This window comes from Physeter macrocephalus, chromosome 8 (assembly GCF_002837175.3).
Source record: "Physeter macrocephalus isolate SW-GA chromosome 8, ASM283717v5, whole genome shotgun sequence".
NCBI classification, from domain to species: domain Eukaryota; kingdom Metazoa; phylum Chordata; class Mammalia; order Artiodactyla; family Physeteridae; genus Physeter; species Physeter macrocephalus.
This window is the reverse complement of record NC_041221.1, coordinates 109,485,288-109,511,244: the sequence shown is the minus strand read 5'-3', so window position 1 is coordinate 109,511,244 and position 25,957 is coordinate 109,485,288. Positions and strand designations below refer to the sequence as shown.

Below are 25,957 nucleotides of genomic sequence, written 5' to 3'. Positions count from 1 at the left end.
TAAATGTTTCAATTACACCCTAGTATCCTCTTTATTTTAGAACAGGTGGGCCATCTCCCTAGAGGGTATGTGTTTCCTGAATGCAAACAAACTTCAATGTTACCTGAAGTGAGATGCCAAGTAAAACAAACAAAAAAACCAAACAAAACGTATAGCGTAACTTGTATAATGATAATCATGCATGATGGGACTTGTGTTACTATCAGGATATTTTAATAAGTTTGAACATTTCAAGAAGCAATGTTGTTTTATTCAAAGTACAACTAATCAAGGTGATAGCAAGCCATTTTAAAACAGAAGTCTTCTGTGTAAATTATGTTTGGATTCACTCAGCACAGCTGTCATCATAAGCAAGGTTCTGCATTGACTAGATGGTAAAAACTCATTAATTAATATGCCGTAATTTGTAATTTGTGATAATTCAGCTACAGATGACTCAAACATATCTTTTTTCATTATCTATAAGGAAAATGCATTGGTGTGCATTGTTTCATTAAAAATACTTTATAATTAAAAAGAAATAAGCTATTAAGAGGGGTTGATTTAAAAAATGGCACTGCCCATTAATTAGATAAAAATGAATGCGAGGGATTTTATTTCATTTTGTTTCATTTTGTTTTGGTCACACTTACCAAATCCTTGGCATTTAGAGATACTTCATCCCACCAGGGGGAGATAAAGTAATATTCACAGTTCAGAATTCTCCTAAACATGAACTGATCGCCTCTTTCATCATAGAATGGTTCAAATCCACAAAGTCTAGAGGGACAAAAGATAGAGAATAAAATGTCTTTAAAAAGCCTAAGCATATTTCACCAATTTTTTGTAGAAATTCAAGACTGTCCTTTTTCACAGCTTCCTGTTATGAATGTAATCGCTCAGTTTAAGCATGTAATCACCTTCTTACAATTCACTTTTGATTATATAAACACAGTCATGTCTTCAGGAAGTAAGAATAGATACAAAACTGATTTAAGATTTCTACAAAAAGTTATAATCATATTAATAATCATGACACAAAACAACAATAATAATAGCTAACACTATTATAGGCATTATGCTATAGTGCTATTTCCATGGAGTTTTTTCCACCAGGAATTGAGAAGACAGATTGATTAGAATTCCAATTGATTACAAAACAGAAAAGTTAGGATTTTGAGAATAAAAAGGTTAAAAGGTGGAAAGAAAAGTTTTTAGTTGTTTTTATTCAGCCCTTTTCACTTGAATTCTTCCATAGAGATGAATAAAATATTCGATTTCCATCTCATTCCAGTTTGGATTTCAGAGTGAACAAACACAAGAGCTAACACTATTGTCAGGGAATGTCCTTTTAAAACTTACTACAGTGAGCAGATGCAGCCAGCAGAGGTGAGCAGCCTAGCGTTAGCTCAACCTGGTAAGTGACCCTCACTTTTGCACATCTTAAAGACATCTCACTATGGTCACCTTCATCTTCCGTCACGGGTCAGCATAAAAATGTTATGAGAAAAGTGGGAGAAAAGAAACAGAGAACCATCTCTGGCATCCTAAAGAGAGAGAGGAAAAGTGAGTTGCTGGTCTGGGACCACCAAGCCTCTACTATTTATAGGTGGGTGGAGGTACTGAAATCACTAAAGACCAAAAGGGAACTATTTTTTAAAAGTCCCTGCTAGGGCATGTGTTGCATCTGACAAGGAATGAAGGAAAAAGAATGAAAAACATTTCCCCAAATTCTTCCTTCAAACTGGCCAGGTTGGTGCCGAGAATGAAACATTCCAGTGCATCCTAATGTAGTGAGTTTCTAGGAAGAAGCAATTTCTCACGTTCTTTTGCTCAGGGAACGTCCTGTTGGGAGAGTCTTTGTTTCTTTCAAATATTGTGGAGCCAGCCAGGAAAAGGCAAGGCTCAGGGAGTGCTGAGGCCTGGGCTGTGCATCCTCCCTCTCCCACTGCAGTAGTCCACGCAGAGAATACTGCTCCAGCAAAAGGAGAGACGGGAGCACAGGTCCACACGTTGCCAAGGAGGCAGTTCAGCCTCACCTGGCCCTCCTCTGCCCTCCAAAACACTAGAAAAACATAGCCTGTTGTTGGCTAGTCATGGAAAAATCGGTCAACTTTCCAGGCTGAGTTTAGGGAACTCTTAATGTTTCCCCTTCTGGAAATCTAGAGAGAAAAATGATAGTTCAGAAGGTACAGTACTCAAATGCCTTTCTTTCCTCTCAGTCATGTCAGCAAGTCTGTGCATTGGTAACAGAGGTAAAAAGTTTATCTCATGAGCCTGAAATGTCAAAAATGGAAGAAATGTGACAGAGAGCAGCACGCATGTGTGCATGAGCACACAGACACACACACACAGAGTAAGAAAACCCTTTAGAAATGGAAATATTTGAATGCTGACAATGACAGTTTAGGAGGATATTAGGATTATAAGGCCTGAAGTGTGACTGTATTACACAGGGTAGCTCCAAGCCATTGAGCAGAACTGTAGTGTTGAAAGCTGAAGGAGAGAATTGGAATCTCTGACGTTATCTGATTCTGATTTTGACCTGAGAACTGTAGTAGTTGCTTTTGTCTGTGGGGAAAAAGGGTTTTGGTTTAACGCTTTAAACCAAAGAGAGGGACCAGAATTCTTGTAAGAAACAAAATGGCCTTTATTTCCAGGCTACTGTCATCCTTAGAAATAGCAAGGTCATAGCACAAAATAGCCTGGTGGAACTCTTAATAATAATAAAGGAGGTACATAAGCCCAATGGCACAATCCACTGGAGAGAATGTTCCAATGAATCTTGCGTAGTGGACTTCATCAATTATTAATGAACTACAGATTAAATAAAAAGTCCCTAGGCTTAGGGGCTGACATAAGTTGGATCAGAACTAAAGGATATTCGGGGCTTCCCTGGTGGCACAGTGGTTAAGAATCCGCCTGCCAATGCAGGGGACACAGGTTCGAGCCCTGGTCCGGGAAGATCCCACATGCCATGGAGCAACTAAGCCCGTGCGCCACAACTACTGAGCCTGTGCTCAAGAGCCTGTGAGCCACAACTACTGAAGCCTGCGTGCCTAGAGTCTGTGCTCCGCAACAAGAGAAGCCACCGCAATGAGAAGCCCGGGCACCAGAACGAAGAGTAGCCCCAGCTCGCCACAACTAGAGAAAGCCTGCACGCAGCAACGAAGACCCAACGCAGCCAAAAATAAATAAATAAATTTTTTAAAAAAAAGAACTGAAGGATATTAGTTGTAAGTAGCATTGTTATTTTAATTTGGGGGGCTGCTACCACTTATTCAACCAACATCTATGATTAATGGCCTTAAGTGAACTAGGGGAAAGAAACTTGAGAGATTTAAAAAATTATTTTCAGGGTTACAATAAGACGTTTCTCAAATGGCCACAATTTTTTCTCTTCATTTTCCCATGTTAGTGACCATATCATGGAGTTTTACTCATCCCATATTTCAGTTTTTTCAAGGCAAATGTTACTAAATTTCCTACCTCCATCTCTGAGTTCTTACACATCCTCAATGATTCAACCCCTCCCATCACATTTCAACACGAACTCTAATTGGGTGGGCACATTTACATTTTAGGGGCAAATCTGGAGCATTATTGGTAGTTCAGTTTTTCACTTAACATCACTAAGTATGATATGTCACCCACATAGTTCAGGAGACAACATTCTTTCGCAGCATAAAAGTGATCTTAAATGTAAGCTGAAGGGATTCTATGATGCGGCCTTAGGAATTTTTTTTTTTTTTTTTTTGCGGTGCACGGGCCTCTCACTGCCGTGGCCTCTCTCGCCACGGAGCACAGGCTCCGGATGCGCAGGCCCAGCGGCCATGGCCCACGGGCCCAGCCGCTCCGCGGCACGTGGGATCCTCCTGGACCAGGGCACGAACCCGTGTGCCCTGCATTGGCAGGCGGACTCTCAACCACTGCGCCACCAGGGAAGCCCAGGAATTCATTTTAATGAACTAATAAGCACTTGGTGTGGCAAACAAATTACCTAAAAGTTTTCACTTTCCTAAGAAAAAACATGGTTCCCTAGCTCTCCAAATTCTTTTCAAGCTTTAATACATCCTGGAAACACAGGGAATTGATCACTGAAAATATCTTTTGACATTACATAATAGCAGATGGCTATTTTATGGGTTGCTTTTAAACATTTTTATGGTTCTTACTGACCCATATATCAATATAAACCCAGGTGAACTTAGAGTTTGCTAACTTGTTTGTGGGTTCTACCCTAGTTACCCTCTTCCTAGCCCATATTACCTAGACACTGCACTTTCTAAGATCACTATTAAATTAACCAAACCAAACCAAACCTCTTCCTACTATGGACTGAATTGTGTTCCCCCCAAACTAATATGTTGAAGCCCTAACCTCCAGTGTGATGGTATTTGGAGATGGCACCTTTGGCAGGGTTAGATGAGGTCATGAGGGTAGGACCTCATGATGGGATCAGTGCCCTTATAAGAAGAGACACCAGAGTGCTTGCTTCCTCTTTCTGCCTTGCGAGGATACAGTGAAAAGGCAGCTGTCTGCAAGCCAGAAGACAGCTCTCACCAGAACCTGACCTACTGGCACCCTGACCTCAGGCTTTCAACCTCCAGAACTACAGAACTACATTTCTGGTGTTTAAGCCACCGAGCCTATGGTATTTTGTTATAGCGGCCTGAACTAATTTGCTTTCTTCCACACCCTTCAAGATCTCTTTACAGATTTGAATATTACAGGTTCCAACAATTAACTCTGCAGTATCCTCTAATTGAAAACCAAATCTACTTGGTTTGAATTAAACTTTGGAACTCATTGATACCTTGCTTTTGTAGTTGTTCTACAACAGCCTTCCTCCCCAGATACTCTTCCATTGTTCTTGATTATTTCCCTTGTATTTGTCTGCAATTCCATCATCTCTTTGGCAAACTGAAACCCCATGTTTATTAGTGGACAGGAGCTCAGGAATGGAGTTGGGGATACCAGAGAGTGAGAGATTTAGCCCATTTTTTTTTTTTCTACCAGAGAACAGGTTTCTCTGAGTTTAGGGTATTAAACTAAAGGTCCTTGAGAACTTAACAGATATAGGAACCCAAACTGATAGCCCAAATGCATTTAAAACATTCCTGATACGAAACATACCAGTTTGGGATTGCTTCAGAGATTAAACAGCCATTTGCTCCTTAAAAAGGAATAATACTCTAATCATTTGGACGAGATGCACATAAATAAAATAAGTGCAAGTTTAATAGGTGGATTTGTTTCATGCTCATTACTATCATCAAACAATGAATTGTTCCCCAAATCTGCTCTACACTGCATAGCAGAATGAGACACAGTAAAGCCCTAGACAGAAGTTCTGGCCCCAAGAAAATTACAAAATAAAAAGCAATGCTCATTTTCCGAAAATTCCATCAGTAACTACACTTAGTATGTCATAGAAAACCACAAAAAGTCAAAAAGGAATCTTGTTTTTTATGAGGACTATGAGAAACTAGAAAATATTACAGCAAAGTCAAACAGTATGCTTAGAGATTGCTTTTCTTCACTTACAAGATGTAGGTGATTATTCCTACAGACCACATGTCCACCTCAGGTCCATAGGCACAGCCTCTAAGAATTTCAGGTGCTGCAGAAAGAGTGAATACTGTATTAAATTACAGTTTAAATTCAATATTTACATTTTAATAACAAGCAATAGGGAAGAAATGAATTCGTCAACAGAAACTTCAGAACAGTTTTATAACCAATCTTCTCTCCCCAAACCAAAGTATGAGTCTACAAATTCTTACGTCTATTTTAGTGGGAGACATTATAGTCTCTCTGTGTTTGGGGTGCATAAAAATAAAGTTATCAACTTTAATATTCTACATCAGAACATCATGATACTGCTCAAATCAGATAGAGCTATATCTCTGCTACAAAGGGAGCTGTGTACATAGAAAGGAAATGAAAGTTTAGCATAGTAAGGGGAAAAAGGCACAATCATGCCGCCTGGGGTGTTCATGAGTGTGTGTGTGTGTTTGATAACGTGCAGGGCAGGGAGCAGGGCAGACAGTGAGAGGACTGGAAAGTCTCTAGTACTGGAAGGTTGGAACAGGAGCTAGGAGGGGCCCTGGCACATGTCTCGGTGCTGAGAACTACACATAGGTCCTCAGAGAGCAGCTGTCCCCAGTCAGTTTGGGATTATGAACTGAGAAGGGGGGGCTTCCCTGTGCGCAAGGAGGCTGATCCTATCAGCCCTGCCCACCATTGAGAAAATGGAAGGTCTTCTCAGCCATTAAATGGCCTGGCCCGGTAGTATAGAATAGTGAGATCTTCCATGATTTTATTACCCTAGAGCCGTGAAAATGGAGAGTTAACTGGGTCTAACTGTTTGCACTGAGGATTGGAGGTGTTGTTTGTTTGCCTAACTAACAAAGGAAGAAAAGAAGTGAGAGCTCTACCCTCTATGTAGAAATAGGGCTCAGGTTTACAGCCCAGAGTAGCCCCTTTCTATTTTGAACAAAAGTGCTGTCTGTAGGTGTCAGCAGGGCCCCTGAGGAGGGAGCTGATTGATGAATTCTGAGGGCTCCTTGAGGGAGGCCTTGGGGACAGGGTCACCACACTCCTCCTTCCCTCAGGGGGGCAGGAGAGCAGGATCCCTTGTCCATGCAGCCTGGGAATGTCAATATTGGTGGAGATTGTCAAAGTGAGCTCCTAAAGGAAGCTGTTCTCATGGGACTCTGAATTTAATTTACAGGAAAGAACACAGCAGATTTTCCACTGACGTCTTCCCATTCTATCCCCTTCCCTCCGTCCTTTTCCAACCAGAATATTCTCTTCATATTTTATGTAGAAACTGTGAAACATAAAATATAGGAGATGAAGAGCCTGTGTAATGATTGTGTGCATTCTAGCACTCTGAGAAGCAATTCAGCAAGATGCACCCTTTGAGGAACTGGATCTGGGGCCAAGAAGTTTTTCTCATCTATGAGCAAATTATTCCTAGAATATTTTCCTTTTAAGATTTAATTAACATAATTAAGAAAAATGCATGCTCAAAGCCAACACCATTCTCTCTGTCAGGTTGGCTTCCGTTTCTAGAGCCATCTGTACCCACACATAGTTCCTTTGGGCCGCAGCAGCCCCCGCACTGAGCTCCCACTCGAAAATGCTTTGCTCATCATAATGCAAAGGGAACTGAGGTTCAGCTGCCACTTTCAGAAGGGCTGCTACTGTCAGGGAGCTGAACACATGCATATTTAGCATGCACAGTTAGTACCATGTGCCCTTCCCCACTCCAGGTCTCCACATCCGTGAAGCGTTATCAAGTCTCATACTGACATTTCAACATAAACACGGAGATATGTTGGGGACAGTCTTATATTTCCTGAGTCTGGGTTTTTACCTCTAGTAAATGAATTGAACTAGCTAATTTCCAAGTTTACTTTGAGTTTTAGCCACTGTGATGTTCGTAAAGGGATAGTTATTAGAGTTTAAGCAAGAAGAGAGGACAAGCACTCCTGCTACAGAACCTGCTGAAATCCCATCCCTCCCACCGGAGCGCCTACTGTGTCTGCTGCCCTGCAGGCACCTATCCTGTCAGCTCCAGTGAAATCAAACCTCCCGTCCTGTGCTGTGCAGAGGTCAGCACGCTGTCTCGAAGGTCAGGTGCTCTCTCAGGCCATCCTCCATAGCTCCCAGGCCAAGGGCCCCAAACGAAGTGAATACTACGGAACAAAAGCCTTTCTGAATCCACTTTAGAGGGCATCTGGGTTTCTTACCTGATATGGCAATATCTGATCTCCCTTCACAGCACTGGGTGCAACCTTACTCTCCAAAGGCAATTTATTTCCTTGTAAGACCTTATGCTGCAATGTGAGTAAACTGGTTGTGTGAAAAGCTAGACTTTCCATAGTGAGGTTAACTGAGATGAAAAGAATATAGAACGTTTTTCCCCTCCATAATAAATTCCTCTTAAAAAGAATTCTTTTAATGAATTTATCCTATTGAATATTTACTAATCCTAATATAAAATTTGGGTGAAACACGCCTAAATTCCTAGACACAATTAGACACCAATTCACAGTAACCTTTAAATATTTTCACTCATTAGTTAATATGACCTTGACTTCAGAACCAGCAGAACACACCCTTGTAATCTATCTGAACCCTTTCCAAGAGCCAAAAGCTTTTCTAGAATACATTTCAGACGCTGGCACGCCAGCGCTTCAAGTCTCCTAGGTATCAAATGTCCTTGAAGGTAATTCTACAGATTTGTGATTTTCTTAGAGTGAGAAATAGTTGACCACTTCCAATTCAGTTCAAGAAAAGGCATCAACTAGTGCAACTATTAGTGCTATAAGCACTTCTGGATGTCCTTCATATATTTTCTTACCTCATTGCCAAAACAAACAAACAAACAAATGCAAAATGGGGGGATAAAACATTTCAAGGTGTAATACAGTTTTTAAAAGTGTATTTTAAGTGATTTAGAATCATCTTTTCAGAAATAGCCAAGAGTCATTTATTGATTTTCCTGGCTATCTTCTAAGTAGATCCAAGTTTTCTGCCACTTCCTAAAGTTATCTTATCATTTATGTTATTGCTCATTAAACACTAAATGCTACAGAACTCCCAGGACACTTCACACTCCAATATCTAGCAATTGAAGGTACATATAAAGATTGGAATGAATTACGTTTTATTAAATAAAATCACTGTAACTGAAAATGGTTCTAAAATAAGAAGTATCAGGTATAGCCTGTGACACACTGATTGGTGCTAGGTTTTCCCTCTTTTCCTAAAGTCCTAGGAGAAGAATAGAGGGATAATTTAGGTCACTTCATTTTGTCAGTGCCCTAGATGAGATTTATGATCCCTTCCTACCTATGGAGTTAAAACTACAGAGTGGCTTTCGTTATCAGAAGACTTTTTCAAACTACTGTTAACTGTTTTGAGACAAATCCAAGGGAGACTAAGGTGAATGAAATCAACAGGTTCATTCACTCACTCATTTAATAATTTAATTTATAATAAATTTAATAAATTAATATATAATGAACTATTTGTTAAGCACATGCTGTATGCCAGATACTGTTGGGTGGTGCTGGGAAATAATGGGGAGTTACAGAGAACAAGTCTCCATCATCACAGAGCTTACAGTTTGGTGGGGGAGGTAGATGCTGATCAAGAAAACCATACGGGGACTTCCCTGGTGGTCTAGTGGTTAAGACTCTGTGCTCCCAATGCAGGGGGCCGGGGTTCCACCCCTGGTCAGGGAACTAGATCCTGCAAGCTGCAATGAAGATGCCTGTGTGCCGCAACTAAGACCTGGCACAGCCAAATAACGAAATAAATATATTTTTTAAAGTATCCTTTAAAAAAAAAAAGAAGAAGAAGAAAACCATACGAAGAAACGTAAAATGGTAACCGGAAGTGCTTGGAGGGAGTGGCTCTAATAGAGGGCTGACCTGGTCAGAAAGATGGAGAAATGTGATCAGAGAAAGCAAAGTTTAAACAGATGTAAAAGATCTAGAGAAGTTAACTAGGCAAAGGGGGAGAGGTAGTGGTTGAAAGAGACAGAAGAGGGTTCCGATGGAGAAAGCACATGTAAAGAGACCTTGCGGCAGGAAGGAGCAAGGGGCCCTTAGGGAACCGGAGCAGTCAGTGTGGGTGGAGCGTAGCCGGTGTGCGAGGCCCAGGTGCATCCAGCGCCTGGGAGGCAGGTCCAGGCCAGACTGCAGATTCCACTAGGTCAGGGGGTTTTTTTGTTCGTTGGTTTTTAAATTCTCTCCTACATTTTCATTTTAACCATTCAAAACATATGGGAAATATAGCCAATATTTTATAATAACTATAAACGGAGTATAATCTGTAAAAATTTTGAATCACTATTTTGTACATTTGAAACCAATATAATATTGTCAATCAACTCTACCTCAATTGCAAAATGGAAAAAAAATCTATTTTCATCTTAAAGCCTGAATCTGACTTTACAAAACTACTCCCCCGCCCACCACAGCTGAGGGAAAAACACTGTGGAGCTTTCACTGTAGAGGCTTATCTTGAATTCAGTTTTCTTGGGGCCACAAAAATCCATGGCATCTTTAGCACAGCATCTAGAAGTCTGTCTAAGCTTTGCCTCTGGGGAGTGAGCAGTTTGGAAGGAGGAAGAGGGATTTATCTGCCAGAAGCAGAAGAGCAGTGTTTGGAAATTCTCCGCTTCTTCCCGGTTCCTAACTTGGCCTAGGAACCGGGAGGAGAATGCCTTCAGGGTAGTGTCCTATAGGTGGCAGCAAGTGCCCACAGCCGGGCAGACTCCAAACTTGTGCTTTTCTTAGCATCTGTACCATGTGTGGTCCTTTGTGACGGTGTCACATACATTTGGCAAGAATGAGGCACAACCTTTTTAACATGGTCAAGTGCAATTTTTGCTTTGACAACAGAGAAGACAGGCGATGTCCCAGTGCTACATGTTATAACAAAGGTATGGCATGGATCAGACTGTGATACAGTTGAGATGCTTCCAGAGGGGGCTGCCTCTGGCTAGGAGCAGCCTTGTTACTTTACTACAGTGAATCTCAGAATACTATCAATTCTTGCATGCCATGCTGTGGAAGCTTGAGAACGAGAGAGGAGGCATTTGAAGCCCCTGTCACTTTAGTTATTTATAACTTGTTCGTGTAGAGCAAGAAAAAAGTTTGAAGGATGTTTTGAAACACAAGTGATAGGCTCTTTATGTTCCAATGCATCTTTTCTATTTTCCTTGGCTCTTGATCTTTTACACAGCAAATATCAGGCAATCCAGCTCTCACTTGATGTTTTTCATTTTAGCTGTTAAAAAAGTCTTCCTTGCCACATGAATTGTATGACAGTTCTCTTTGTATAAATCTTATAAATGGGTGAAGAAAGAGCCTGTTTATTTTCCTCACTTTACTTTTTAATTTTTTTAATAATACCCTGAAGAGAAAATCAAATATTTGAGAACACCTAGTGCTTTCAGAAGCGGAAAAAAGAAACGCGACTTATTTTAATTACCCCGTGAAAGTTTCATTTCTATGGAATTCACTTTTCTATGATTCCATTGAGCTCTCCCATCTTGGAGTAATCACTATTTGTTCCAAATCTTAATCATACCAAGTCTTCTGGTCACTTTAAAGCTGTGATGGATGCTGGCTGAGGGACAGCAAAGGAGTGTTAACTGTTGAAAAGCTGCCTTTCCATTTTTTGTGGGATAGAGTATAAATAAATAAACCATATAAATAAATTAACCCAACTCATCCTAATATTAACATTGTGTAAGAATCTCTTTTTTATATGAAGATGCAGATATAAAGTAATGGACTTAGCATTCAAACTCTGCCTCATGTGTTAAGTATGGCAAATACTGTGTTTTTCTCCAAAGACGTTATACATCTTACTGATAATTATCAATAATAATTCTTTTGAAACTTTTAATGTTTATTTTATGCATATCCTTCCTGTAGCAAACATTCTAAAATGGAACATTCTGTGGGTGTTCAGGGCCCAAATAATACGTCTTAAGCAAGGCTTCTACCCACTTGCCATCAATCACCTCTCCCTTTTGACCTCTTTTCCTCCCATCATTCCACCCTCACATATGTAATAATAGAGCTGAATGCTCACGGCATGTGAACTCTCCGGCACAGTTGGTTCTGTTCTTGAAGTAGTCTCTTACAATTATAAGGAAGTGGGCACAGAAAATGATCTGTGATATTGAGACCCAGAAGTTAAGGATTAACAGTACATTAAAAGATTGTCTCTAAACTAAAAGGAGCAAGAGAAGTGAGGGGATGATGTTGGTGACAATCTCTTTAGACTCAATTTTATCAGCCATCTCAGGCCAAAATATACTTGGTTAACTTTGATTTAACTGAGTGTTTGTCCTAAACTTAGTTTATACATATAGAATGTATACACAGATTTTGTGGTAATATTATGTAATACCATATGGGTGATGAAGAAATTTGTAGGACTCTTCCTCCCCTCTCCTTGTTGATAACCCTAAATCCCGAGAGATGAGTCAATCAGCTTTTGTGACCATTTCCCAAGCTAGGGAGGCAGCCCCTTATATTAGCCCCTTATATTGCTGACAGCTTTAGATGTTAGAACATTGTTTTGTGTGTATTGAGCCTCAAATCTGTGCTTTACAACATCTATTCATGATTTCTAATTCTGTCCTGTGGAGCTTCTACTATTTGACAGTCTCAATGATAATGTGGTTTCTTCTCTTCTCTCTGGCCTCCTAATGGTGATGTTGCCCAGGGATCAGTGGGGGTCATTTCCTTTTCTGCTTTGGTGATGCTAGATAGTCTCATGACTTTAAATAGCATTTATATGTTGATAACGCCCACATTTATATCAACAGCCATGCCCTTGCTCCTGAATTTCAGACATATACACCCCTCTGCCCACATGTCACCTCCACTTGGATGCCTAACAGGAATCTCAAAATCAACAAGCCCCAAACCTGTTGCTCCAGAAGTCTTCCTCATCTCAGTTAATGTTAGCTATATCTTTCCAGCTGGAGCTCTCTGATCCCTTCTCCAGCCTACTCTTTCCCACCTACTGTTTCTTGCCTCAGGGTCGGTGTGCTCTGTCCCCTCTACCTGGAATGTTCTTTCCCTAGATATTCATGTTGCTTGCTCTCTCCCTTACCTCTTTCAAGTCTTTGCTCTTATGTTCCCTTCTCATGTGAAGCCTTCACTGATCACACCTGTTTAAATATTAACTCAGGCTCCCAGCACTTCCTATCCCCTTTCCCAACTCTATATTCTTCCATAGAAATTATAACCTCTTTTTATATAATTCACACATTTACTTTGTTTATTATTTGTCTTCTCCCACTAAAATGTACCTTCCTTAAAGAAGAAATTTTTTCACTGCTATATCTCTAGCACCTAGAACAGTGCCTGGTGCATAATAGGAGTTTAATAAATATTCATTAAACGAAAAAAGAATAAAGTTCCACAAAATACCCTTTGTTTACGTCAGTATCAGACCAATACAAAGGCCCCAAGAGACTCATTTTCCACTAAGTTTAAAATTTCCAAGACAGCTTAAAATAAGCCTGCACTCAACCTGCAGAGTCCCTGTCCTTTGCAAGGTCAAGAACAAGATGAGCTACAACCTTTCCTCATCACTCCTGTGTCTGTCCCCAGTCCCACTTTTTCCTTTACCTGGCACTTGTTCATTTGGATCAGGCACTGCTAGCACGCCGGGGACAATCCTATGATGGCTTGGGGACACAGTATATCTCAGGGAAAACGAAAGGCTGTGCTCAGGAAGGGGAGATGGATCTGGGACCAACCTGCTTATCGTTCTTTGCTTTCTTCCTCGAGCCTTGCCTACTCCCTTCCTATTGTCAACAAGCCCCATGGGAACCCTAGTGTACACACACCAGCCTGTGAAGGGGAAACTTACATACGGTGCAGATGACATTTTACTATATGTTTATTTCTTCTAGTGTTTTTTTTTTTTAAAGTTCATTGCAAAAAGGAAGGCATCATTGTGGGTATTTAATTAGTTCTCAGGTGAGATAATCCCCTACTTGATTAGATTATCAATGTAATTGGATACTCATTATTTCACCTTAACTATTTAGTGTTCTAGAAAGGAATGAAAACATGAAACTATTCTGAAAGCTTTTATTTTAGACTATTAAATTTACTTCTTTTATCTCATTTAAATTTTCCAATATTTTTCATGGTAATGTGTGTGCATGTAGATAGAAATCTCTTCTGACTGTAGACTGTTGAAAAATTGTAATTTTCGTAGAGTGAATGTAATAGGTTATTTCTTTAGAACATAGCAATGTGGTAACAAGGAAGGATTATCCCTATAATAATAAGAACTGGCAAATGCCAAGAGGAAATAAATTCTTAACAGCTTCTGGACCCTGAAAATAGAATTAGGATAAACAGACAAGTAGGAGTATAAAATATGAACACATATAGTTTAATTAACTAAGCCTATGAATAAATTAGATACTTGGTATTACACAGAAACATTCTTTCATCTAACAACTTCCACGCTGGTTTCTTTTTTACTCTTACAGCTTGTATTTCTTTTCTGTGATGGGCATGGGTAGGTCTGAACACCCACAGAATTCAAGCCTCAAATATCTGAACCAGTTAAGATATTTTGGAAGTAATATTACATAGTTACATTGTAGCACATTTATCAGGAGCCATGGCCCAATGGATTTTTTTTTTCTTGAGACCTGTTTCTTTTCCCAACAACAAGATTTTGACAACTTCTTCAATGTTGACCCCCTCATGGACTATGTCAGAGCACTAGTCATTGATTCCATTTATCTGGATCACAAATTTTAGTTTTCTGGCCTGGAGTTTAGTTTTGACTGGGCAGATTTCCCAGAAAATAATGAGTATTTGCTTAAACACACAGCATCTGTGATATTTTTTCTTTTGAGATTCACTTATAGGAGAACTCTCTGTTATTAATAGCCTGGGGCAAAGGTTCTATAAGTGAGACTGATTGGGTAACTTTCCTTTTTAAATTTCCTGACAAATGACAGATGGAGTAACATAAATACCCACTCTCTCCAAAGATGTAATTGAAAAAACCCTTCTATTCAAAAAACTAGACGCAGCATACATAAGGATAATTGACCTAGGATGTAATCGTCCTCACATCAAGCAAGGAAACAAGGTCAGCCCTCCTCTCTCTGTCACTGTTCCAAGTTAAATGTAAAGTTTCTGTGTAAAGTAATGCTTTCCATAGCATGACAGTGATTCTCGCCAGTTTTGCTCTTGGGTTTCATTTCCAGATCATTCTATAAATGAACAGTTTCCTCCTCACCTAAATATTCTCAGAAGGCTACATGGCAAACTGACGACAGTACTTATATGTGCTGAGGGGAGAAAGGGCTAGAATTGAGGGTGATCCTCAAAGAGGGCTTCAGCCTTGTCTATAAATGGTTTAATTGTTTATAAGACAGATGAATATAAATATTACTATATTACATTAAAAAAAATTCAAAACCCTGCATCTTTCCTCCACTCTAGGTCACCTAGTTCCTGTGCCTTGGTGTTACTAGGACTTCTGCTTTTCCCTAACTCAGCTTTTTCAGTGCTTTCAGTGTATCCTTAAAATCCTGCCCCCTCCTTTGCTCCCACTTGGAGGTAATATTCTAGTGTATTTCCTTTGGACCAAGAGTATGTATGAATATATGTCTCTTTATATATATTATTATTTTTTTAAGTTTATTTATTTATTTTTTGGTTGCGCTGGGTCTTCGGTGCTGCACGCGGGCTTTCTGTAGTTGCATTGTTGCAGTATGTGGGCTTCTCATTGCGGTGGCTTCTCTTGCTTCGGAGCACAGGCTCTAGATGCACGGGCTTCAGTAGTTGTGGCATGTGGGCTCAGTAGTTGTGGCGCGTGGGTTTAGTTGCTCCATGGCACATGGGATCTTCCTGGACCAGGGCTTGAACCTGTGTCCCCTGCATTGGCAGGTGGATTCCTAACCACCGCACCAACAGGGAAGTCCTCCCTCTTTCTATGTATTATGAACTTTGCTTTTTAAATTAAATATATTGAACTTTCTTGTTTTTGATTTCTAAGCCTACCTCAGCCTATATAATAGTAATTCCACACATACGTTTAGCACTTCAGAGTCCACAAAGCACTTATATTTTCTCTCTCAATCTCCACCCCTGCCCCAGCTTCCTTGCTGCTTTCTCTTCCTTTTTGTATAATATAGCAAATTACTACTTCCTGATGAGTGTCTACCTATAGCACAATGGAAGGATTATCTTGATCTTGTTCAACCACTCAATTCCCTTTTTCCCCATTACACAGCCTCAAGGGTGATATGGATATCTGCAGGGAAAAAAATAGCAAATAGAAAATAAGCCTCCATTATGAGATGGCATTATCTGTAAGATGGTCCTGTCTTATAAGATGGCAAAGACAAGAGTCTGAAATAGTATTTTTACAATAACTTTATATTAAAAAAATAAACGATTGGATTTAGGAGTAGATTGAATACATTATTCACTGAGAAGCTGTTTATGGAGTGACAGGAAAGAGCATATACAATAGCTTTCTAATTTGTCTTCTTTTGATCTCTTGTCTCTCTCAAATCGATCTGTCATAATGTCATTATCAAGGTATTTATAAAATACAGATTTGATTTAAAAATATAATTGCCCTGATTAAGAACCTTTGCTGGATCACTATTATCTACCAAAGCAAGTCTGAATTCCTTAGCCTAATGTATAGATTCTTTTAAAATTTGGTCCATCCTACTTTTCCAAGTCCATCTGTATTCTCTGTACCAAAGACTCTATGTTCCAGTCATGCAAGGTGACAAAATAACAAACAATCCCTGAACTTTTCAGATGCTACCACTCCTCTGACTTTTCTCTTCCTGTGCTTGCTGACAAACAATGCCTTGTGGCCACCTCTTCACTTGTTGAACTCCTACTAATCCTTTAGTACCCCTCCTCTGTAAAGGCCCATCTAAGAAGGATTAATTGTTCCCTCCCCTCTGCATGCTTGAGCCTTTGGCTCAGATAAATATATAACTTATTACAACAAATTTTGATTTATGTGTACAGGTCTTTCTTCTTTTATAGCCTATGAAATCCTTGAAGGGCAAGATCATACTGTGTTCACTCTTATAATCTCAGTGACTAACATGGAGTGTATTAGACATTCAATGTTCATTTTATCAGTGAATGAGTCATTCATTCATAGAATGACCATTCTGTACTGTTGCAAGAAAGATTTGCTTTTATCACTATTATTATTATTATTTATTTATTTATTTTTATTTTGGCTGCACGTGGGATCTTCGTTGCGGCATGCAGCCTTCTCTCTAGTTGCAGAGCGCAGATTTTCTCTCTCTAGTTGTGGTGTGCAGGTTTTCTCTCTCTAGTTGTGGTGTGCAGGCTCCAGAGTGCATGGGCTCTGTAGTTTGTGGTACACAGGCTCTCTAGTTGAGGTGCATGGGCTCAGTAGTTGTGGCACGCGGGCTTAGTTGTCCCTCGGCATGTGGGATCTTAGTTCCCCAACCAGGGATCGAACCCGCATCCCCTGCATTGGAAGGCAGATTCTTTACCACTGGACCATTGGGGAAGTCCCTCTTATCACTATTATTAAAGCCACTGAAAGGACTGCTATCTCTTAGTCATGGCAGGGACCCTGAGAGATCACTAGGGTAAGTTCTCCCTGATCCTTCAATTTCAGGGCTGCTCAAGTCTCAGAGAATTTCTCCAACCTACCTACCTCCCTGGAATACTTATTGTTCAGTATTAGATAACGATTACTAAATTGTCCACCAGCTTTATTCTTGTAAGAAATCCTTAATTTGTTGTCTCACTCTTTTCTCAATCCTCTTTCAATGCTTCTGTCAATTGGTCAGCAATTAGTGGTCACGAACAGGCAACCCCATTTGGCATACAGTACTAAATTCAAGGTTCTTATTTTTGTCCATATTGTTGGCAATCTGGAGGCAGGAATGAAATTCAGGATGAGGACAGATAAGGACATATGAATTAGAGAAAGGAAAAGTTCACACGGCATCATTAGAAGGGAAGGGTGATAGGCTGTCCGCTAACAGTTCTAAGGAAAATGAAAAAGAGCATGCCCATAGGTAACATACTGCAATGGTTTCCACATTAAAAAATATTTATATACTTATTAATTTATTTGGCTGCATCAGGTCTTAGTGGCGGCACGCAGGCTTCTTTCTAGTTGTGGCGCGTGGGCTCTAGAGCATGCGGGCTTAGTCACCCTGCAGCTTGTGGGATCTTAGTTCCCCGACCAGAGATCGAACGCACGTCCCCTGCATTGGAAGGCGGATTCTTAACCACTGGACTACCAGGAAAGTTCTCACATTTTTTTCTGAGAATGAGAATCTTACTCATAAGTCTGTGGTAGAGATAGTGAGTCATCTAATGCAATATTCATTCTTTGTAACAAAACCCTGAATTCATTTGGGACAGCAGCACGTGCAGCCAAGGGGCATATTGCCAGTTTCCCTGGCAGTGTGGAGGCTATAACTAAGTACTGGCTAATAAGATGTAAGTGGAAGTGACATGTGGGGCTTCAGAAAGCCTGTTTAACAGTGAAAATGTGCACTCTTTTTTAGATTTTCTTCCTTCTGGTTGTGTAAAATGCAGATATAATGACTGATTTCAAGCAGCCATTTTGGACTGTGAGGAAACATACTCAGGAATGGTAGAGTAAGACAGAAAAAGTCTGAATCCCTGACACTGAGATCCACCACACCTGCAGAGCCATAGCTGTGGAACCCATCAGGATTGCCTATCTCTAGACCTCTAGCATCAGAGAAATTAACTTGTCTTGTTTAAGCCATAGTTATTTTTCGTTTTCTGAATTTACTCCTAATTGATAAATTACTCCTGTCCTCAAGGATCTTAAGATCCAGAAGAAGAATATTTGGCACAATGTAAAGATTTAACAGAAAGAAAGGTACACAATTCTGTGTAATTACTGGATTTATGAACAATTCAGCTGCAAGAAAGTAATCTAAAATATTATTATTTTAGACCAGGAAACTAACTAGTTAAAATCAAAATTATAAAATGTTTATGTGAACATGGAAACATGGAGACTGGTGTGGAAGAATGAATGAGGCTGTTAATATTGATTACACGTTTGGATTTTCACTTCTTACAATGACCAAGTAATACTTTTGAGGCTTCAAAAATTAAAATAGAGAACATTTTAAACTAAAAGCAGTAAATGAAAAATATTTCTATGAGGGAAAACTATATTGATTTATCTATGTTGCTTTTTTGAATAGGGAATTCTATAAATCTATTTTTAGGACCTTGTATACCTGAATTCTCATCCCTGATCCACCAATAACTAGATGTGGGATCTTGGGGAAGTCATACTCTTTTGACCTTAGTAAAATGAGAATGTTAGTAAATGAATATTAAAGTTTCTTTCAGCACTAAAATTCTGTGAATTTAATCATAAATTTGCTTCAGTGACTATCTTACTGCACCTCTCCAGTCTGATTTCTATGAATTCAAAAGTTATTACAATGAGTTAGTAATGTAGTTCTTATGTGTCTATTTCTGAGATGGGGTGACTAACAAATATAAATGCCATAGACGAATAAGACAGATAACTCCAAATAGCACCCTTCTCCTGTGTCTCCATAAAGGCCTTTCCATATGTATAACCTGGTATTTCCTAAGGTGCGATACTTTTTTGGTTTCACGTCTGTTCCCCTGTAGATTGTGAACCCCTGGGGATGGGAGTGGAGGCAAGAAATGCATCTTCCTGGTGCCAAGCACTGGCCTGAAATACAGCAGGTGATTTTGCTGAAGAGATGGGCGAGTGAAGGAAGATTTGTATAAAAAGATGATGATCCTAAGAGAAAATGATAGCTAATCTTATGACTGGTAACTTGAAGTCTTGTCTCTTTCCTTTGTAATCCAGATTTTAATTAATTTGTGACACAGTCATGAGTCAGAAAAACTTTAGAAATTCTTGATAATTTTTGCAAGCTTTATTGGCTTTTAGGTTGTTGCCAGATTAATATAGCTGTCAAGACAAGAAGGGCGAGCTTCATGCTGGCTTGGATCAAATGCTATTGTTCTGTCTCTGGATTGTGAATTGTACTCAGGGTACCTTCAGCCCATTCTGGGAGACTGGGCAAGAGGATGGGAGGACTGTCCCACAGCTCATCTCTGGGGGACTCTGGCGGGGAAACCCCACCTAAAGCCGTTGTCCTAGTGAGGCTAGGCCAGTGCCATCCATGAGAACTAGGGGCGACCCCGCTCTCACTGTAGTCTTATACACCATTGGAATGAATGATATATGCTCTCCTCACACACCTTCCTGAGTAAAAGCAAATAAGTAAAGTAACAAAGGGCTCATGGCTTTAATCCCAACCACAATGCTGTTTCCCTGCCCTTTTCCCAGGTGACTGTGTTTCTATTCCTGAGTGGGTCCAAGAGTAGCTACTACCTAAAAGCAGGTACAGAACACCCAGCCCTTCCTTCTGAGGGCCCCTCTCCCCCATTGTCTTAACAGGGGTGCCCTAAAATCAACATCATTGAACCCCTCATGCAGAACAACAGGTGGTCTGAGTGTCATTTATATATGCCTTCCTCATGAGACTTACATCAAATTGTGTTTCAAATAGAGATATTAGGAGTTAAAAAAAATCAGATCATTGAATACAATTAAAGTAAAATATCAGTATTAAAGAACATACCGCAGTACCCTGGGGTTCCACATACTGTCTTCATGAGCACTTGATGTTCCACGATTTTAGAGAGTCCAAAATCAGCTGAGACAAGAAAAAAATTTAATGAAATGAGTCTTTTCTCAGCTTTTATATGATGACAGATTACTTTTTTGTTATTCAAAGTAAAACTTATTTATTTGTTTGTATTTGACATTGGGGTGGATATAGATAGGGGCCAGTCACCTGGGAGAGTAAACTAAAAAAACTAAATAATAATTCATGCCTTGCTTTAAATTGGAAAAAAAATACCCCATGACTCCCAAATACATGTTATGCTCTTCTCTATAATTACTAGATTTTAGTAAATAAACTATTTCTTCTTGAAATCATAGTTGTGACAGATATATTTTGTCTAATATTAATTCTGAGATTTGAAACTAACTCTAAAGGACAGTATAGAATTACTGATATAATTCAGAACTTTTAATCCACTGGAAGAAATCAAAATAAAAAATTATACTTTTGTAAATGTCAGTAAAATGAAGAGAAATATCAAAGGTTTATTCTGCTTCAAAATAAATAATTTTGTTCTCTAGTATATTTGACGGATAAGAATTTACTCTTGTATGAGGAACATATAACTTTGTGCAAAAATTCTTATTTATTTCTCAGAATGGTACCTAGATAAAACATTAACAAAAGTTGCTACCATTATGGTCTATTTGCTGGGCTACAACCTTCTCACCCAGGAAACATAAGAAAACAGTTCAAGGCCATTCTTCAAGAGAGGCAGGTACAGAATTGATGCCATTTTAGACTTCAAAGATAAACCCACATTTCCATGGAGGTGCTGATCCTTATCAGAAGAAGCAGCAGGAAGTCCTTCAGAAAGAAAAGCTCTCCTGTCTAAATTAGTATCTATCCATCCATTTAAAGAAATTTCTTGAAGGATAAAATCTTTGAAAGTGATGTTAAAGGAAATGGAAGCCTCCCTGCTGCCCACTGCCTTTCAGGAGTGATTATGAGAACAAGCTGGCTGCCCAGCTTGACTTCAGTAATTTTTCTTTAGGTTCTTGCATTCATAAAGCACATTATGTTGTCTGAGCTCTTCCATGATATGTACAACTTAATTTTCAAAAGTGTTAACATTTATAAATGCAGTGAACTCATCAGATTAGCATTATAAAGGACAGCACCAAAAGAGCAATGCCCTTTAGAGGATTTAGTACAGATTCTACTAAGGAGATTTCATCTAAAATAAATTTTATAATTATTTTTGCAAACAAAGATTTGCTCTGTAAGGGACATGGAAAGTAAAATTTAATATATGTTTTTCTAAAATGATGATTTAATGATCTCTTTGGGTAGATCAGAACTTCCCAAATCATCTTTGTAGTTCTTCAAAGTGCTTATTGGGGGAAAAAAACCAAACCAAGGTTTCCAGAGTCAAATAAGGTTTGGAAAAAGCCTCACAGACACTAATTTAGATGTCAGTCTACACATTAGCATTTTTAACTTTCTCAAAAGTCCTGCAGAAATAAAAATCTTGTTTAACTGTAAGTTGGCATTTCTTAACTTACTTGACCAAACTTAGCACCTCCACAAACCATTCCCCCCACCAAAGGGAGGGGGGAATGGTTCACTCAACTGAGGACCAGTGTTCCGTGGAGTGTACTTTGGGAAATACAGATCTCAGTTTATCTCTGCTCATATAAACAAATGATTCAGGGCCCAAATGCACTGATATGTACAAGCATTTTGTGTCAAAGTTCTTCATTATCTAAAATTAAGCTCCAACTAACTTGTGCAATAAGAAGTGTCATGTAATCTGTGATTTTCTACTATATAAACTTATCTACAAAATACAAGGTCACCTCCTGAAGTCCCTGTCATTTCCAAGAGCTGTGATTCCTTTGTGTGTCCAGCAATGAAGCACAACCTTCCACGCACTAATTCAGGTAAATATTCCAGGAAAGAGCACAGACTTCCAAAACAATGCATTATTCCTTTACAGACACCAATATTTGAGGAAACTGAATGGAGGCAAACCTGGACAGAGCAATATTTACAAATTCCGTGGAATAAATTTCTTCTGCTTTGGGAAAAGGGATCATAAGACATCAGGAAACATACCAATTTTGAGTGGTGCATCTGGGGCTGGAGTTGCATAGAGAAGATTCTCTGGTTTGAGATCACGATGGACAATCCCATTTTCATGTAGGTACTAAACAGGGAAAATAATTAAGTAACATTCATATAATTATATTTATGGTTCCAACATTTAATCTTTCCAGAATTATAATAATTTTTACTAAGTTATATGATTCAACAACACACATACTATGATTTAAAAATAAACACCATAAGGGAAAATGTTTTAAACTAGATGTCATTTGAGAATAGCTTATACATATTTTCCTAAAAGTGAAATGCAATTTAAATTGTATAGAACCAACTGCCAGAAATAAAATATTTACTTCTCAGAGAATATTGGTTCTCATATGCATATTACCATATCAGCTCAAATTGGCTAATTATTATTATAATAAAGTCAAGGTGCTCTGTGTTGAAATTTGTCTGATTTATTATCTGAAAAGCATAATTGTATGTGTCATTTTAGAAGTTCACAACCATAGCAAAGATTTCTTAATTATCATTTGAACAGACATTTAGATGTGAGTAATTATTATAGAGAACTACCCTTAATATGAAAAATATTGTTTAATGACAATGAATGCTCTCATAGACTCTTCTGAGGATTAGTATATCCAGCTATCAGTATAGAGTATTATACTTGAGATTATCTTAAAAATTACCTCTAACAACTCCTTTCATTTTATTACATTTTAAATTATTTTGTAAATCATGTGGAATTAAACATGTAACATACTCTCATTGTGAATGTTAAAGTTCTACCTGACCCTGCTTCTCTTCCAGGGGAAGCCTCAGGTCCTCTCCAAAAGCAATCATTCATCAGTTTGAAATGGTCTGAACTTTTTTCTATGCATTTACAAATATGAGTATATGTATACAAAGAAATAGCCCTGATTTTTCCATTTTCTTACATCAATGTATCATTAATAAAAGTTTTTACATTGCTCTTTTTTTCACTTAACATGTCTTTGAAATCTTTCCCACATGTCACCACAGCTTATTTTATTTAATCCTTGCATCCATTTTTTGTTTGATGTCCATCACTTTTTATTTTGCTATTCCCATTTTGATGGACATTCAAGTTTTTTGTTGTTTTTGTTTTTTTTTGCGGTACGCGGGCCTCCCTCTGTTGTGGTCTCTCCCGTTGCGGAGCACAGGCTCCGGACGCGCAGTCTCAGCGGCCATGGCTCACGGGCCCAGCCGCTCCGCGGCATGTGGGATCCTCCCGGACCGGGGCACGAACCAGTATCCCCTGCATCGGCAGGTGGACTCTCAACCACTGCGCCACCAGGGAAGCCCTCAAGTTTTAAAAAATTACAAATAATGCATTAATAAACCTTCAGTACTTGGATATTTGAGTATTTTTGCTGGTGTTTCTCTAGGACAGATACCTGGAAGCAGGTCTGGTGGGGTTAAAAGGTATATAGACTTTTAATTTTAATATATACTGCAAAATCACTTTCCTAAAAGACTCCATCAGTATTTACTCACATAAACATTGTAAGTGTATATGTTTTCCTAATATCTTTACAAAATTTATATTTTTAACTTTTGCTGAGCTGGAGTATAAAAATTATACCTTAAGTTTTAAGTTGTCTTTCTCTGTTTACTGGTATAGTCTAGCTTCTTTTCATACCTTTATTGGTTTTCCTTTTCATAAAATGCCCATTCAAATCCTTTGCCTATCTTTCTGTTGCATTAAGAGAAAAAGTTGCCAGGGTGCTGTAGTTTTTCTCCTTTCCAATCTCATAGGGGAAGGGAGGAAGTACTTCTTTCTTTCTACTCAAGCCAAGTAAGAGGAGATAAACAGCTTCAAGGTAACTTGACATGTGTCACTTAGTGATTTGGGGAAACAGGGACTGATACCTGGCTCACTCATGAAAAACTGGAAAATGGTTGGAGCAGGTGATTGAGCAGAGAGGGTCTCAGTGAGATTCAGCTGCCCTCAAATAATAGCTGGACAAAGAAGCACATTTCTCATGGGCCCAGTGTGGACTGTGCAGAAGGGAATCAGACACTAGTCTCCCAGAAGAGGTCCCTCTGCTGGGTGTTTCCTGCTGGGATGATGCCACCTCATCTCAGCATCACAGAAAGCAGAACATGAGGGAGGTGACAGTAGGCAGCTGAAGGGCCACTCAGATCACCTGGAGTGAGAGAACTGTCCTGCAATGAGTCTCTGTAGAGTTATCAATGGTGTCCCATAGGGAAAGAACAACAGGCATTTGTAACCTGCCATACCCAGAGATCACTGGTGCCAGCCCAGAACTGTGCCAGTCTGGTAAGACCAAGTCTTAACCCTCCATCTCCTAACCCACTCTTCATCATCGCTTTCACATCCCAACCCTGGAAGGACCACAGTCATCTAGCTGGTTGAAAAAGAGCAAGAAAAAAAGAAGAAACTAACAAGAATTCCTACCCCCTATGTTTATAAATTACAGATCCCAAGGTGGGGAAGGGAAGAAGTTTAAAACTGGATGATTCTTAAATTTTGGTCTTGTCATGAAAAGATGCTCAACATTGCTAATTATTAGAGAAATGCAAACCAAAACTACAATGAGGTACCACCTCACAACAGTCAGAATGGCCATCATTAAAAAGTCTACAAAAACAAATGCTGGAGAGAGTGTGGAGAGAAGGGAACCCTCCTACACTGTTGGTGGGAATGTTAAGTTGGTACAGCCACTATGGAAAACAGTAGGAAGGTTCCTCAAAAAACTAAAAATAGAATTACCATATGATCCGCAATCTATTCCTGGGCATATATCTGGACAAAACTATAATTCAAAAAGATACACGTACCCCTATGTTCATAGCAGTACTATTCACAATAGCCAAGGCATGGAAACAACCTAAAGGTCCATCAACAGAGGAATGGATAAAGAAGATGTGGTACATATATACAACAGAATACTACTCAGCCATAAAAAAGAACGAAATAATGCCATTTGCAGCAACATGGATGCAACTAGAGATTATCATACTAAGTGAAGTAATTCAGAAAGAGAAATACAAATACCATATGATATCACTTATATGTGGAATCTAAAATATGACACAAGTGAACTTATCTGTGAAACAGGAACAGACTCACAGACATAGAGAACAGACTTGTGGCTGCCAAGGCAGGGATCGGGGAGGGATGGGCTGGGAGTTTGGGTTTAGCAAATGCCAACTATTACATATAGAATGGATAAACAACAAGGTCCTACTGTATAGCACAGGGAACTATATTCAATATCCTGAGACAAATGATAATGGAAAAGAATATAAAAAAGAGTGTATATATATGTATAACTGAATCACTTTGCTGGACAGCAGGAACACAACATTGTAAATCAACTATACTTCAATAAAAAAAGTAAAAAATAAAATTTTGGTCTTTTCCTTACCCAAGAGGGACAAGAAAAACTATGGGCATGGCCTGAAATTTTATTCATTGAGGAGAAGAATGGATTCACAGGGTTAATGTGTTAGGACAACAGTGAGAAAAACATAAAGTTGCTTTTGTTCATGTCTTACCAGGTCTAGTTCACTCTTTATACTAGATCATTATCAGGTAGATAATAATACCATTCATGTCCTAAGCACTTACTATATTCCAAGCACTATTATAAACACCTTAGATCTCTT

General features: G+C 39.1%; 1 protein-coding gene across 1 annotated transcript in view; it reads right to left on the bottom strand.

Moving 5' to 3' along the window:
* The window catches only part of CAMK4 (calcium/calmodulin dependent protein kinase IV), a 207,551-nt gene that overhangs the window by 6,137 nt on the left and 175,457 nt on the right, over positions 1-25,957 (bottom strand). The window contains exons 6-9 of the mRNA XM_024123297.1: positions 22,307-22,397; positions 20,201-20,275; positions 5,527-5,602; positions 633-759 (exon numbers count right to left, since the gene is read on the bottom strand). Of these exons, the coding sequence (XP_023979065.1) occupies positions 633-759; positions 5,527-5,602; positions 20,201-20,275; positions 22,307-22,397 (369 nt within the window). The remainder of the gene's footprint in view (positions 1-632; positions 760-5,526; positions 5,603-20,200; positions 20,276-22,306; positions 22,398-25,957) is intronic.